Raw genomic sequence first — 17,371 nt, 5'->3', positions numbered from 1 at the left:
AACATACAAACATTTATTTAGCTTTAGCAACGAGCCGGCTGCATCACAATTAGAATCAGAATTATAGTGTATTATAGCCTAAAGGGGTCTCTGAGGACTATAAATACAGTGTATTATAGTCCAACATATCCGTTGCCTAGGTGTGAACACATTACTCATCAGGGCTAAGTGACATGTCAGAGTCATCTGGCTAGTGTATGTAGGGTCATCATCTTCTAATTCTTGGCCTAGAATGCTTTCAATTAATACCACATTATTGGGGGCAGAGGCTGGAAGACACAACAGAGAGATAGTTATATAGCTTAAAATAGAGAAAGATCATTTTATTCTAAAAGTGAATTCTAAAAGTAACAGGTATGGGAATACAAAATATAAATATAAATATAAAATACAATATAAAATATTACAACAACTTAAAAATGTATTTATAAGAAAATACAATGATAATATAGTATTCAGCATGAGTTTAAACTTTCAGGATATAAAGAAATATATTTCTCCAAACTCATTTTACTAGGCTACCATTACCCTGATTACCAATCAGATAAGGAAACTACAAGGAAAGAAAATAATGGGCCAATATCTCTGATGAACACAGATACGAAAGTCCTGAATAAAATACTAGCAAACCTAGAGATTTGTTTCAGGATACAAAGATGATTCAACATCCATAAATCAATCAATGTGCTCTATCACATAAAAAAAATGAACAATAAAAATCATATGATCATCTCAATATTTATGCAGAAAAAGCACTTGACACAATGCAACATCCATTTATGATAAAAAGTCTCATCAAAGTGGTTATAGAGAGAATGTACCTCAACATAATAAGGGATATATATGACAAGCCAACAGCTAACATCATACTCAATGGTAAAAAGCTGAAAGCTCTCCCTCTAAGATCAGGAACACCACAAGAATACTTACTCTTACCACTTTTATTCAACATGTAATTGAAAATCCTAGTCAGAGTAATTATGCAAGAAAAAGAAATAAAATATCCAAATTGGAAAGGAAGAAGTAAAACTATTACTATATGCAGATGATACAATATTATATACAGAAAATCCTAAATACTCAACCAAAAAACTATTAGACCAATCTCACTTATGAATGTATGTACTAAACTTATAAATAAAACATAACCAAGTAGAAAATATATATAAAAAAGTTAATGGTGGCCCAGCCGCTGTGGCTCAGCAGTTGAGCATCTACCTATGATCCAGGCAATCGGGGTTCGATTCCCGGTCAGGGCACATGCCCGGGTTGCGGGCTCTATTCCCATTGGGAGCGTGCAGGAGGCAGCCAATCAATGACTCTCTCATCATTGATGTTTCTATCTCTCTCTCTCTCCTCCTTCCTCTCTCTGAAATTAATAAAAATATATTTAAATATATACATATTTAAAAGTTAATGGTGTAGGGTTTATCCCAGGAAAGCGAAGGTGCTTCAATATCAGGAAATTTAGTAATACTAATCCATTTTACCAGTTGGTTAAAGGGAAAAAAACATACTACATACTACTATATCAATAGATGCTGAAAAGGCATTGAACAAAATCCAAAAGCATTTCCAGTTAAAACATTCAAGTAAAATTGAAATTGAAGAAACAATTTAATTTAAAAAAGGATATTTACTAAAAAACAAACATCAAATACAATTCCAAGTGGCAATACATCAAATTATTTCAATTAAAATTAGTAGATATGGAGGTTCACTGTCACAATTATTATTTAACACAGTCTCAGAGATTCAAATGAACTTAATTAATATATGAACAAGACTAGAAAAACATATAAACATTGGAAAAGAATAGATAAACTCTTTTTGGAGGGTATGGGACCTGGTGATATAATTGTATAACTAGAAAATCCTAGAGACACTAATAAAAAACTACTAGAATTAATATGAGGTTTTTGTAAAGTTGATGGGTATAGGATAAATGCACAAAAAATAAATAGCCTTTCTCTGTCTTATTAACAAATACCAAGAAAATGAAAGAAAATAGTTCATTCATAGTAGCTGCAAAATGACAGTCATAAATTTAATTTTATGAGTGGCAAACATATTTAAACTGTAAAAATGCATTAAAGAACATAAAGCGCAACATTTAAAGAAATGAAAACGCATACATTATTCTTCAATGAGAAGACTTTCAGAATATTAAGAAGTCAATATCACAAAAAATGTCAATTCCCCAAAAGTTAGTATATAAATATAATGCAATTCCTACTAGAATCCCTATTGAAGACAAAATTATCTTAAAGTTTATGTGGAAAAATAACTGCCTATAAATATAAGAGCAGTATAAAGACTACAGGAGAAAAGCTTTACTAGGTATATATCAGAGCTGTTGGATTGGAGGTAAATTAATGATCATAAAGTTCAAATAGAAGAATACCTCCAAATATATATTTAAAAAGTAAGAAAACTGGAGAGAGAAAAGACTTACCCAGCTATAAGAATATGCCATTAAGTCATTATATTCAAATGAATACGATATTAATTCCATCAAGTAAATCAGTGGAACAGAAGAGAGAACACAATAATAGATACTAGCTAGTATCTACTATTATATGAAATTTTAACATATGACAGGTAGCAGTTTTATTTAGTGGGAAAAGGATAATTATTTAATAAATAATACTGATACAACTGACTACCCACATGAATAGAGTAAAACTGAACCCCCGTATCTCACACCATGTAAAAAATAAATCCCATACGTATTAATGACTTAAATGGAAAAAAAATCCAGAAGACTATATATACAATCTAGGAATGAGAGGAACTGTTTTAACTAAGACTAACCAGAAACAATATAAGACAGTAATTTGATCATACCAAAATGAAAAACTTTGATATGGTGAAATTTACCATAAAAACCAGTGACAAATTATTCATTAGAAAAAAGTTAATATAGAAGATAAATTATTACTATACTGTAGAAACTGCTCTTTAAAAATTACCAAGGAAATTTCCAATAATTGGCAAAAATTGAAAATAGGCAAAAATATATGAAAAGCTAATTCAAAGAAGAGAAAATTAAAATACATGACTTTTAAATTTATAACTGGTATCATATTGCTTCCAGACTCATGCGATGAGTCCTTCTTTTCTAATACCAGTTTCTTTCTAGATTTCCCTAGTCTGTGGTATGCTCCCAAGCAAAGAGGTTCAGAGCTCTCTGTGACTCCCTTCCCTCCCTTGCACTCAGCCAGGTGTTCACCTCCCTGGTCCTGGGTAGTCTTCTCAACACTGATTCTATCTTAGCCTTTCCACTGCGGCCATGGAGAGGGCCAAGGAGATGAGCATGAGCTTTGGTTTGCTTTCACCCCCTGCTATTTACCAGCTAGGTGGGGGGAGGTTACCTTTCTGGGCTTTGATTCTCTCTTCTGTAAGATGGGATACTGATACCTGCTTTCCATGGTCACTCTGAGAATTGACAGTTACCTTCTATACAGTGCTAGCATGGTGTCTAGCATATATATCAGGGCCTTAAAAATGCTAGTCTCCTTCCCTACTTTAGTTTCTTATGGTTAATCTAGGGGCTGGGTTAGCAGTAAAGATATTTTCTAAATTACTTGATGTTTGGAACATCTCTATTCATTGCTAACAGGTTAATTTTGCTAAAACACTGCTTTTATTCTATCATTCTCATGATTATCAATTTTCAGTGATTCCACACTGCCTTCAGGGAAAAATGCATACTCCTTGGCCTTTCTACTAGGTGCCCAAAACACAATTTTAATCTTGCCCAAAACACAAGTTTAATCTTTTCATTTGGGAAAATGAGAGAGTGCCCTAAAAACTTGGATTCACTTTATAAACAACATATGCTGCATTTCCCTTCAGTGCGTTAAACCACCAATCCACTGGGGTAACGATCCACTAAAGTAAATGCACTTCGTTTTCCTGAAATCTTAAAACATCTTTGATATCTCCACTTGCCTTTCCACTCTAAATGGCAGACTAGAAGAGATGACAGTGAACATTGATCACAGACAGTCACTGAAACAGTTACTAATAATTAGGCATATCTGCAACACAAGATAATAAAAAAAAAGATTTTTGTTGTGATTTTAAGAAAAATGAAAATTTAGACATTTATTATGGATAGTTGCTAACAACTGCAAAAAAAAAAATCTTTTACCTAGTGCTTCTTTTTGCAAGTCATGGCATCTGGTTTGCAAGTTCACTTCCTGTTGTTTAGATGTTTGCATCTGCTGAGACCTCAGTACCGCTGCATCTGACAACAACTTCAGGTTTTTCATTTCCTCTTCAAGGCATACCTTATTTCTCTGGGACACTGCCAAACTTTTATTTAGTATCTCGATTTCTGTAAAGAAAGTCAAAGTTTACAAATACAACACTGAATCATAGTACAGTTTTCAAAACAGTGATTTTCTTTTAGAAAATTAAAATTAATACTTAAAAGCCAAGATCACTTTTCTGAGAGTATAGTGACACAAAACCAAAAGCTTAAATTTAAATTTAGTGGTTATTCTGAAAAAGAAATGAGAAAAATAATTGTATTGCCAAACTATGCATAATACAGTTTTAGGGTTTTAGTGGGGTTTTTTTTTTTAGCCTTTAAATTGTACTAAATGGCATTTTGGCCTGCTTTTTAAATACTCACATAAATGAATAACATATCTGTGTAATGTTCTGGGTTATACTGAAATTAAATTGTTTTCTTGGAACATGATTCAGAAAAGTAAATTTAAATGTGCTAGCATGAGCTGGCTGGCTGGCATTTCTAGGAGGGTAACTAGGATACATCTACACGAATTATGAAAAAAGGTAGTAGGGGTGGAGAGAACTAAAAGGATGAAGCGTCCGAAACTAATGAATTTACAGACATAAAGTGTTAGTTAATATATCTTAATGACTTGAACAATACTCTGTCCCCTCAAAATGAGACCAGAATTTCATCATAGCAATAAGTTATCATTACTCTATCTACTTAGATTAATAAAAATATGCCTCACAGCATGGTGCAGATTTCAATGTACTAATTTTATATAATTTCATGAGAAATGGATGGAGCATGTTATCCTGCAGAATGATAATTATAAGCTCTCCCTTCATCAGCCTTTTCAGCACTGTTGCCTCAAACCACAGTACTAAAATATACAAATGCACACAATAATGACAAAAAACTACAAAATTGTACAACCACAATTAATTGAAATGATGAATATGTGAAAATCTGGAGAGCCTGCTTTTGCAGAGGGTTCACTTGGCACTTTCCTTGCTTAGGTCATTCTGGACCACGTGATGGGTGTAGCCTGTGATTAGAGATGTCAAAGGAGGCTGGTCTGGTTTATTGGTTTTGGAGCCAATACAGAAAAAACAGCAGCCCCATGGGCCAGTGAAGACCAGAAGTGGAGATCACTAGGACAGGCATGGCAGAAGAGGCAAATGGCCAGTAAATGGTTACAGGAGAAGTAAAGCAGGGTGCTGGAACAGGGCGCAGAGATGGGGGCGTGTCTCTAAGGATGGGCATGAGTAGGATCAGGAACGTGGTCCAAGGAGAGAGAAGCAAATGTCTTTCCGTGGGGAAAAACATCTGTCCGGAAAAAAAGTGGCATGTAAGACAGATCTAGGTCATGAGCACAAAGGGTCTGGCATCTTCTTTACTTTTAATTTCTGCTCAAAATACAAAACCTGGAGAAATAAATCAGCAGGAACCAAAAATAAGAATATTGGGGTTTACCATATTCCAGTAATAACACAAATATTTTTCTTAAGAATAGTTATATGCTTGCTTCTAAAAACTTATGGATATACACCCACTTGTGTACATAAAGAACGTTGTAATTTCTCTTCAGACCTAAAAAGCCTTCCTGGTTATTTTTACAGCCATGAAGGTACCTTCTTGTGACTGAGTTAACTGCCCTGTACTCGAACCATATCTATGTTTGAGTCAGAATGACACTGCAGAGGAGCACATGCTGTCAACTGCTTACCATTTGGCAGAATGACACTGCTTAGGTAAGCAGGTTGACTCTCTCAGTGGACACTACTGTCTGTCTCCAAAATAACTACTCGTGTCAACATGACTTTCTGCCTGACATTAAAAAAGTAAGAATCTGCAATACAGGTTCATTTGTCAAATGTATTCTAACACATGGAAAAGTACAGCAAGATTTCAAAACTAGCAGGAGCTTCAATGTTTCTAACATGGAATTAAGAGAGTAAACTCAAAGGAGGTGAATTAATTTACCCACAGCAAACTACATATCCGTATGGCAATCCTGGTGTCAAATACTCAATCCTACTTTCATCATGACGACAATTTCATGCTTGTCAGTCATATGCCCCAATTTGGGGTTCAGAAATTAAGATCTCTACCAGACCAACCTATTCCAGCCATTGTTCTCACCTTGGGCTTCCTGTTTCTGAACCACCCATGAAGAAGATCCTCCTAACTCAAACATCAGGCCTACCACAGCTCATATGCTACCTGCCTGGAATCTCTTCTGATCTGATCTGGAAGTGACCTTGATCTCTCAGCAATTTATGCCATTTCTATTATACGCATACATGTGATCTACTAGTGTACTACGAGTTATTTTAGGCCAGAGGTAATATCTTATTTATTTTTATTACCCCCATTTTTACCATAATATCCTACAATTAACAGGAGCTCAAGAAATATCTCCTGAAGGAGTAAAGGCAGCACTGAGCAAAGCTTCTAAATAGTTTCTAGTACTACCGCTAGCTGAAGATCCTGAATATGTGTTTGTCTCACCTCACCTTTCACTTTACAGGCAAGCATTTTGAGCCCCAGATCATTTAATGTCAGACTAGGAAAGGCAGTAAATACACACATACAAAACAAGGAAACACTTTTAATAGGATAAGCAAATAGGCCTATTTAATCCCTAATTGTATCAATTTGTAGAAAACGTAGACAACATTTCTAAGCCTACTTCAGGATCTGAATTTTAAATATTTTATTTATTGATTGACTGATTGATTTCAGAGAGAGGAAGGGAGAGAGAGAGATAGAAACATCAATGATGAGGGAAAGTCATTGACTGGCTGCCTACTGCCCGCCCCCTACTGGGTATTGAGCCTGAAACCTGGCACACGCCTTAACCAGGAATAGAAATGTGACCCTGGGTCATGGGTCAACACTCAACCACTGAGCCACGCTGTCCAGGACAGGACTTGAATTTTAAAAGTTCAAGAGCTATTCAGCAAAAGCTATTTTGAGAGTGAAAACAAAATGATTCTACACTTGGTAAAATATTCTGCCTTGGTAAAATATTTTTTTCTGAAATTTCTTTTATTGAAATAGGTATGCTCTGGTTCAAGAAAACCTAATTTATGAACATTGAAACTTAAAAACATTGATTATATAAAGTGATATTCACTCATTAAAAGAGAAGGAAATGTTTCACTCATAGCATACTTTGTCAGCAAGAAAATATTTTGCAATGCATTTTTCCAGGAATGTTGTTTCTGTTTTGGACTTTGATTTCAAAACCTAAATGCATTTTAATGTGAAAATCTTTTGAAGTGTCTGAATAATGTATGTAATGTGTATGGGTTTACTATATTTATTAGTTTGCTAGGGCAACTGAAACAAAGTACCACAGACCGGTACTTAACTCTTGTGGTTTAACCAACAGAAATTTATTTATTTTCTCACAGTTCTGAAGGCTAGAAGTCTGAGACCACGGTGTCAGCAGGGTTGTTTTCTTCTGGGGGCCATAAGGGACAGATCTGTTCTAAGCCTCTTTACCTGGTGTAGAGATGGTCATCTCCCTGTCTTCTTCTTCATCTCCCCTCTGTATGTGTCTGTTTCTAAATTTCCTCTTCTTATAAGGACACTAGTCATATTGGATCAGAGCCCACCCATTTAAATGTAATAATTACTTTAAGAACCCTAACTCCAAATAGAGTTGTATTGTGAGAGAATAGAAGTTAGGACTTCAACACACGAATTTGGGAGGGGCATTCAGCCATTAATAGGATATTTTAGAATGCTTGCCTGCCAGTCACACCTGGGAACAGGTCATTTGCCAGAGCAGGCATGGCCACTGCCAGCACAGAAAGATTCGAGATATTTAATCCCCTCAACAAAGGGGTTCACTTTCTTGCACACTTGCCCTCTTGGCTCCTGGCACTCACTTGGCTCCCCTGCATTCGCCCACATCGCTCATGACCATGTGGACCCCACACAATGGACCAATGGACTGCAACTAGCCTCATGCTGTACTGGATCCAACTCCGCCACGGAAAGGAAACTTTGGACATTGGCTTTGCTTCTACCTCTACTGAACCCCCAACTGCACCTCTTCCAGAACTAGATTAAGGGAAATGGGACTTTAGCCCAAGGATATAATTCCATGCAAATAAAAATCACTCATCCTCCCATGAGAGTCTCAGAAAATTCTTTTTCTCAAGATATCATAAGGACCCGAACCCCAGTACTCAGTGGGGAAAGGGATACCCCACTTTCACCGATAACACCTCCAATTCTGGCAATCACTGATCCCTTTTCCATTTCCATAATTTTGCCTTTTCCAGAATGTTATTTAGTTGGAATCTTACAGTACAGACTTTCAGATTGGCTTCTTTCACTTAGCAATATACCTTCTCTCAATTTTTGATATTTTCTCCATATGTGCCTGGTTTTGGTCACTCTACCTGGTTTTAGGTAGTTATTTTGTCCCAAATTTATCATTGCTATCTCTGGGACAGTTGATCTAATATGAGCTACTCAGCTATTAACAGAAGAAAAAGTTTTAAAACGCAAATTGGTACATTTAACAGAAATAACCAGACTGCTGATCACAGCTCAAGAATAGATGTAACATAGCTTATCTTACATCAGTCTATATTTCTTGAATTTCAGGGTTTCAATAGATCATAATGACCATCTAGTTTGTCAACCAATAACAGGTTTAAAAGTTAATCATAAGTCCCATCACATAAAATGAAATATCATTATTTCATTACTTACAATGTACTATTTACAAAGAAAAAAGACAATTACACTCTCTATATATGTAACACACCTGTCAAGGCTGCTTCACTTATGGATTTAATTTGAAGGAAAACTTCTCTTTTCAGTGAAGTCCAGTTTTGAAAATGATCATATACTTCATTTTTAATACTGGTTATCTCCCTTTTAGTAAAAGTAAGTAATGAAAGAGTCTTATTCCAGAAATATTTGTACTCCATCAATCTTTGACTGTAAGGTAATAAATAAATAAAAAAGGATTTTTAAAAATAGCAATAACAACAAACTTTCTTTGAAAAAATAGCCTTCTTTAAAAAAAATGGGTTTAGAGTAACCACATAATCTACTGTCTAAATGGAGACAATTTTGAAAGTGAAAGAGGTGCTATTTGTATTTTGCTGAGGTGATAGATATAAACTGGAAATATCCCAGAAAATCTAGGTATATGGTTATCCTAGCCCATTTCCATTGTGTTATCATTTTAACTATAAAGAAAGATAGCTATTTTAATACACAGTGATTCTATTAATCTTTTTAAATGAATGTAACAGCAAACATTTAGTGAAGAAAATCAGGTCAAAAATGGCTTAGTCACGGAGCCTCAATGAGAATCTCAGGTTCTTAGATAGTGTTCTTCCTGCATACCCTGGTTCTACAGGCAGTTTAAAACCTGGGGTAATAATAAACAAAACCTTTAAAAATGACTAATCCAGTGCTTTTGCTTCATGAAATACCACAGTTCAAAGTAATCACAGTGATTCTTTATTACTTCAGATGTCCTGGCTATAATTTACCTAATAATCAAGCAAGATGCAGATGCAGACCTGGGAGTTATCACCAAAAAGATGACGAGTGAAGCCATGGAGCTGTAATTATTTGGTTAACATTTATCTCCCTGAGTAGACTAAGATCTATGATGCAGACACTATATATGTCTGTCTCGTTCATCACAATCTCCCTAGCACCTGGCACAGTACCTATCACATAGTATGTGCTCAGCAAACACTGACGAATGAATGAATGAATGGAAAAAAATAAATCACTCGGAGGAATGAAGAAGTGAAAAGTGTTGAGACTAAAACACAGGACAACACTAACATTTATGGGACTAAAAAAGAAAAGAATCCCTCAAGGAGACTAGGAAGGCACAACCAGCGGGCTAGAAGAAAAACCAAAATAATACTATCAGAAAAGCCAGGGGATAGAGAATTTAAAGAAGAAAGTAGTGGTCAGTGTTTGACGCTCCAGATAAAGTCTGAACAGGGCCCATTGCATCTGGTATTAAGGGGGCATTAGGTGTCTTAGAGAGAGGCAATAGGTAGGAAAGAACTAAACAGTAAAGCAGAACTGAGTATACAGGGAGCTATGCAGTAGCAACAATTGAGAACACGGACTGAAGTGGCAAGGGAAAGTGGCAGATACAGAGCAGAATGGTTTGTTAGGAAGGGAGACACCTGAACATGTATGCACAGCTGGACACAGTATGAATGCAGTCACAGAGGCTAAACACAGACAAGAGATGTGCTCATTTCTTGTGCAAAGTCCTAGAAAGGAAGGGTGTAAAGCAGAGGCTGAAAAATTAGCCTTTGCCAGGAAGAAGAGGGGTGGTGTCATTCTGGGTGGTAATTAAGGCCCACCAGAGTGATTAGAAGCCACAGAGGATGGCTCAATCAGAAGGCAGAACTGGGAGCTAGGAGAGATGTTGATTTCAGAAAAGCAGAGAAAGAGTCCAAACAGATCCCTAACTGAAGGAAGCCAAAAATGAGGAAGGGAAGTCTGAATGTGGAGCCAGAAACTGCCAGGAGGCAGACAAGACCTATGAACCAAGTCAAGGCTGAGGGCTAATGGGCCCTGTGAAAGGCAGCCGCTGGAAGTGAGCCACGTACAGGGCCTAGAGTGGTGCTCAACAGAACAGACTGGGTGGGGATGCAGGTGCTTCTGCAGGGAGAAAGGCAGGAAACAGAAAACTCAAACTTACTAGTTAGAAGCAAATCCATTTTTGTGAGGCCTAAATCTTATGTGATTGGTGGTGGCTGAGGAGAGGGCTTTCTTAAAAAAAGAATACAAAATTGATGACTTACAAGATTAGGTTTAAAAGTGTGCAATTATTTATAGAATGAGAAAAAACATTAAATTTAAATATAAGAATTCTAAAGTTGATAAATTCCATCAGCATGACGAAATACAGGAAAACAATATAACTTTTTAGTGAGTAACAGTTCTAGCCTGGCCGGGCGTGGCTCAGCGGTTGAGCGTCCACCTAGGATCCAGGCGACTGGGGTTCGATTCCTGGTCAGGGCACATGCCCGGGTTGCGGGCTTGATCTCTCATCATTGATGTTTCTCTCTCTCTCCCCTTTCCTCTCTCTGAAATCAATAAAGATATATTTTAAAAAAAACAAAAAACAGTTCTATAATACTTTTGCCTATAATTTTTAGCTACATGCTCTATAAGCATATGAGAAACACTTTATAATAATACTTTATATGGAGAAAATATAAAGATTATACAGCCTTCCATCTAACATGGCTATTAGTATTTTTATTATTGATAGTTTAGAAAAATTATTTCAGCTTCATAACTCACTACTGATAATGTAATGTTAATACTAAGTGGTGTTAAATTTGGAAAAATCCTTATCAAATTTTTTTCATATATGATTATAAGATTTTTGGCATTTCAAGTTTTTTTGGAAAATGACTAGTTTTAAATTATCTTTGAAATAATGAAACTCATGAACTAGTTTATTTTAGATGTCCTTGAAGTGGTATAATATGACTTTTATATTATATTCAGTGATGTTAGCAGTTTTTGTCAAATCAGCAAGAAACTTAAATATTTTTCCAAAGTATTTAAATAATTAACTCCTCTTCATTGAATGGATTATGAAATAATCTAAGTGCTTTTATTGAAAATATGTCTCTCTTAATTTTCTTGTGATGTAATATGAAAAAAATCATTACAATTTGCTTATGCCAGAATAATTTCTATTGCTTAAACTGCTCATATTTATTGCAATTTAAGCAATAGAAATTGCTTTTATTCCATTAATTTTAAAAAATGCATGTACATCCAAATTTCAAGTCTGTAATTCCTTAATTGTGCTATTGAAGCATTCTAAAATGTCTTTCTAAATGGCAGTCATAATGGTGTATTCCCAAGTTATCTTTCCCCTACTCAGATCCCCCAAATGCTTATGACTACTCCAATGGCATATTGACATCAGAAGTGTAAGAAAGCCCGGCTGGGTATGGCTCAGCAGTTGAGCATTGACCTAGGATCCAGGCGATCATGGTTCGATTCCTGGTCAGGGCACATGCTCGGGTTGCGGGCTTGATCCCCAGCAAGGGGTGTGCAGGAGGCAGCCGACCAATGACTCTCTCATCACTGATGTTCCTATCTCTCTCTCCCTCTCCTTTCCTCTCTCTGAAATCAATAAAGATATATTTTTTTAAAAAAAAGAAGAAGTGTAAGAGAGGAGAACTCAGAGTAGAAAAAGACAGAATTTTAAACCAATTACTGTAAAAACTTGGAAGGGGGTCCTGAGTGAGGGGTTCTGAATCTTAAACATCATTTTATTTGCAGTAAATCTGCCTGTGTTGATATCCTTAATTTTCTCCGTGAAATATGAGGCAAGACACATAGCTTCTGAGAGATGAGTAGCACAGGGAAGTCTAAACAAAATAGTGAGAATTTAGAATAGTATTGGAGGAACTGAGGGCCTGGTGTTTAACAACCTGTGCATAGGTATGAAGACTGAGGGGTTTTAAGGGTAATTACAACTATATGAGCAGAAGTAAAAGGAGTCAGTAAACTCTTCTAGGCAGAAACATCCTCTAAGTAGAAACACCCTCTAAGTAGAAGCAACCTCTATACAGAAACATCCTATACACACACACACACACACACACACACACACACAAATACCAGAACTAATAAGTGGGTTCATCAAGGTCACATGCATACATGGTCCATATGCAAAAATCAATTTTATGTCTGCATAACAGCAATGGCCAATCCCCAAAATAAAAAAATAAAAATCCCTCTCATAATCACATCAAAGAGAATAAAATACTTAGAAATAAATTTAGTAAAAGGAGTGCTGCCTTATATACTAAACACAAAACATTTCTCAGAGAAGTAAAGATATTGATAGAAAGACATACTGCATTTATGAGTTGAAAGATTCAATATTTTTCAGACGGCAATTCTCCCCAAATTGATCATCAGAGTCAATGCTATACCTATCAAAAACCTGGCATGCTATTTTGCAGGAATTAACAAGCTGATCCCGAATAGCCAAAACTATCTTGAAAACAAAGAAATTTTGAGGACTTATATTTCTTGATTTCAAAATTTACTAAAAACTACAGTATTCAAGAGAATAGACATACAGATCAATGAAATAAAAAAGAGTCCAGAAATAATTCCCTATATTCATGGTGCATTTATTTTAGATAAAGGCACCAAGACAAGTCAACAAGGAAAGAAGTCTTTTTAACAAATGATGCTGGAACAACTGAACATCCTCATGAAAAAAAGATGAATTTAGATCCTTACCACACATCATTCATAAAGTTAACTCAAAATGAATCATAGACCAAAATGTAAAAGCTAAAACTATAAAACTTTCAGAAGAAACTACAGGAGAAAATCTTTGTGACCTGTGATTAGTCAGAGTTCTTAGACACATTATCAAAAGCATAATCCATTACAGAAAACATTGATAAATTTTATTTTATTAAAAATAACAACTTTTGCTCATCAAAAGAGACTGCTACAAAAATGAAAACATAGCCATTGACTGGGAGAAAATATTTGCAAATCATACTTCAAATAAAGGACTCCACCCAAGGCAAATTAAGAACTCTTACGATCCTATAATAAGAAAACACACCAATGAAAAACTAGGCAAAATATTTCAATGGATATTTCACTAAATAACCATGCAGATGGTTAATAAGCACATGAAAAGGTGCTCACCATCGTTGGTCATTTGGGAAACACAAACCAAAGCCACAATGAAATACCATGTCACACCCCTAGAATGGCTACAATAAAAAAAGACAGACAATAAGAAGCGTTGGCAAGAATTCAGAGAAACTATAATCCTCATTCCTTGTGGGAATATAAAATGATGCAGCCACATGGAAAATAGTTTGGCAGTTTCTTAGTAAGTTCAATTTAAATTTACCGTATGATTCAGTAATGCCACACTTAGGGATTTACCCAAAAGAAATAAAACATACATCCCTACAAAGACTTGTAGGTGGATGTTTAGAGTAGCATTATTCCTAAGTGTCAAGTGGAAACAATCCAAAAGCCCATCAACTGGGAAATGGATGAGTAAAATGTGGTCTATCCACACAATGGAAACTATTAAGTAATAAAAAAGAAACAAAGTGCTGATGCATGGCACAACATGAATGAGCCTCAAAAACAGTGACAGAAGCCTGATGGAAAAGACTACATATGTATGATTCTGCATACCTGACATGTCCAGAAAAATGAAAATTTATAGAAACAGGAAGAAGGCTGCCTAGGACTGATGCTAAGAGTAGAGATTAAATGCAAATGATATGAAGATCTTTGTGGGATGTCACAAATGGAATGTGGTAAAGGTTGCACAACTCAGTGAGTTTACTAAAAATCATTGCATTTCCACTTAAAATGGGTGGATTTTATAGTATGTAATTATGTCTCAATAAAGCTGTTTTTAAAGAAGTCACAGTTAAGTCACTATGGCATCAAGGCTAGGAAACAAAGTAAAACCAAAAAATGGTTGGGAAGAATCAGAGAAAATACTGGAAACCTTAATGATGCTGAAGAGTTGAAGAGAAATTAAGAAAGCTAGGAGGAGAAATTTTTGGGAGTTGGCATGGGAAGTTTCAGAGATGACAGAGTCTAGATAGATTTACAAATAAGAAAAACTAAAGGACAAGTACTTTATATTTCAAACAATTTATGAAAGATTCACAATAGGAATCTTCTAAAAATAAATATAGATAACTTAGCAGACTTGGGCCAAGGCTACTGTAGGAGCCAAGCTTGACTAGTGATCACCCTGACTAAAATGAAGAGCTCAGTTCACCTGCTGGCTCAACAGCAGATTTCTAGGAAATGGCAGAGATTTCTCAGGACAGAAATGGTCATCTGTTTTGTGAGTAGAATCGTTCATTCATTCAAAGACTACTTATTGAGCATCATGTATGTGCAAGACATTTATGAAAGGTAAATGGTGTATAAAAAATTATTAGCCCAGCCCTGGTCAGTGTGGCTCAGTGGGTTGGAGTGTCATCCCGTACACCAAAAGGTGGCAGTGAATTCCCAGTCAGGGTGCAGGAGGCAACAGATCAATGCCTGCCTGCCTGCCTGCCTGCCTGTCTGTCTCTGTTTCCCCCTTACTCTCTCTAAAATCAATTAAAAATATTAGCCCAGAACAATGTTTCTGGCAGTAAGCAGTAGACTGAAAAAAAGAAAAAGGACCTAACATTTAAACTATTAATCCAGCATATTTTTTAGTCTGAACTATGTCTATTTGTAATGCTCATTTAACTTATTTCCCTTTTCTAAGAGCTAGAAGTTACTCAATTTAAAAATTAATTCTTTCTAATATTCTCTGTATATTCAACTCCCTTTTTAGAGTTAGAAAAGAAAATGTACTTTCTAGTTTCTTTAGAACATGGGGTTTTACCTTTAGTTATTATAAACCCTCCAAAGATGATATAAAAACAGAATTCACACCTTTTATATTGACGATTTCTAAATTTAGCAGTTTTATTACTATATTTAGAAAGTTTCCCCATTCTATTATTTTTTGTGTGTGTGCCAGGGGATCAAATACACCAAGAAATACTGGTCAAGAGGAAAATGCATTAGTTACTGTATTTTCAATCTAAATGTCACTGCAAAATAAGAACAACATGTTTGCCTGATTTTAATTTTATTGGTAAAACTATTGTTGTGATAATGGTTAAAAAAAAAAGTGAAGTTATTTCCATTTTTTTCAATCACAGTGACTATAGAAACTATACTACTACATTGGGTTTGGATGTTTATAAAGTTAGTATTAAATGTATCTTTTCAATCTTTATAATTTTCAATTAATTAAAGATAATCTTACCTGAAGACTTGTGATTGTCTCTGTTTCACTTTTAACTCATGTTGCAATTGACTCAATTCTTTCTGTAATCTCTGAATTTCACTTTGCTGACTTTTTAATTGCATGCTTCCAGCTTGGATTCTAAAAATATAAACAAACGACGTCCATTACAAGCCTAAGTATTCCCTCATGAGTACTTTCTTAAATGAATATTTAAATATACTTTTAATAAAAATAAATAAAAGAAAACTATGCATCTCTATGACTGAATAAATAAATGGGAGAGAAGGAACTGCTCTTTCTCGCAGAGAAATTCCAATTAATAAATGAGAAGAAATGAGGGGGAAAAGAGAACCATCATTAAAAGAGCACAGTAAAAACTACTGCAGGCAAAATCTACTGACAGTTGCTTAAAAAGTGGGGGAAAGTCTGAGGAGAAACAGAATATTTGAATATTCTCAAAGTATCTACCCCCAAGTTATTTATTAATTGAAAAGGGAAAAACAAATAACTCCAGTGGAAGAAACTGGCAAACACCACCGTAGACAAGTGATCAAGGTTAATAACACCTGTAAAGAGACATACTGGCGTCACCATCGCATACACCCCGATGGGGTACACGGACGAGGGCACGTCGCATCTCAGGTATTCTTGCCAGAATGAACCATCTCAACATAAGTATGAGTAAACACTGGGCAAACCCAAATTGAGGGGTATTCCACAAACTACCTGACCATTATTTTCAAAAGCCTTAGGTCATGAAAGACAAAGAAAGAGTGAGGAACTGTCACAGATCAAAGATGACTAAGAAGATACGAGTTCTAAACACAAGGTACAATTCCAGGTGGAATGTCGGACTGTAAAAAGAGATGTTAGTGGCAAAACTGATAAAATCAAATAAAGCATGTAGGTTAGTTAATAGTATTCTACCAGTGTTAATGTCTTAGTGTTTATAATTGTACCATAACTATGTAAGGTAATAACATTAGGGGAAGCTGACTGAGTACATGGGAACTCTGTGCTATTTTTGTAACTTTCTATAAATGAATTCTATTTTCATTTTGCCCAATAAACTTTATATGTACACACACACACACACACAAATAGAGAAACATTATATATATATATGGGGAAAATATAAGATGAGCCTAGAACATTTTGTGGTGCCAGACAGTGAGGAAGAGCAGAAAGGACGACATACACATGAGAGAGAAAGAAAGACAGAGAGAATTGTAAAAATCACAGAGAAAATTTTGAATTTATAACAACAGTTACCAACAGGCTAA

The 17,371-nt window shown here is 35.4% G+C and overlaps 1 protein-coding gene across 1 annotated transcript in view; it reads right to left on the bottom strand.

Annotated features, from left to right (window-relative positions):
• The window catches only part of LEKR1 (leucine, glutamate and lysine rich 1), a gene marked incomplete at its 3' end in the record, with an annotated part of 107,301 nt that overhangs the window by 56,181 nt on the left and 33,749 nt on the right, over nt 1–17,371 (bottom strand). Inside the window, exons 4-6 of the mRNA XM_081138832.1 lie at nt 16,107–16,226; nt 9,039–9,214; nt 4,157–4,342 (exon numbers count right to left, since the gene is read on the bottom strand). Of these exons, the coding sequence (XP_080994958.1) occupies nt 4,157–4,342; nt 9,039–9,214; nt 16,107–16,226 (482 nt within the window). The remainder of the gene's footprint in view (nt 1–4,156; nt 4,343–9,038; nt 9,215–16,106; nt 16,227–17,371) is intronic.

This window comes from Miniopterus schreibersii, assembly GCF_964146895.1.
Source record: "Miniopterus schreibersii genome assembly, chromosome: 5".
Classification (NCBI taxonomy): Eukaryota; Metazoa; Chordata; class Mammalia; order Chiroptera; family Miniopteridae; genus Miniopterus; species Miniopterus schreibersii.
This window is presented reverse-complemented; position numbering and strand designations above follow the sequence as displayed.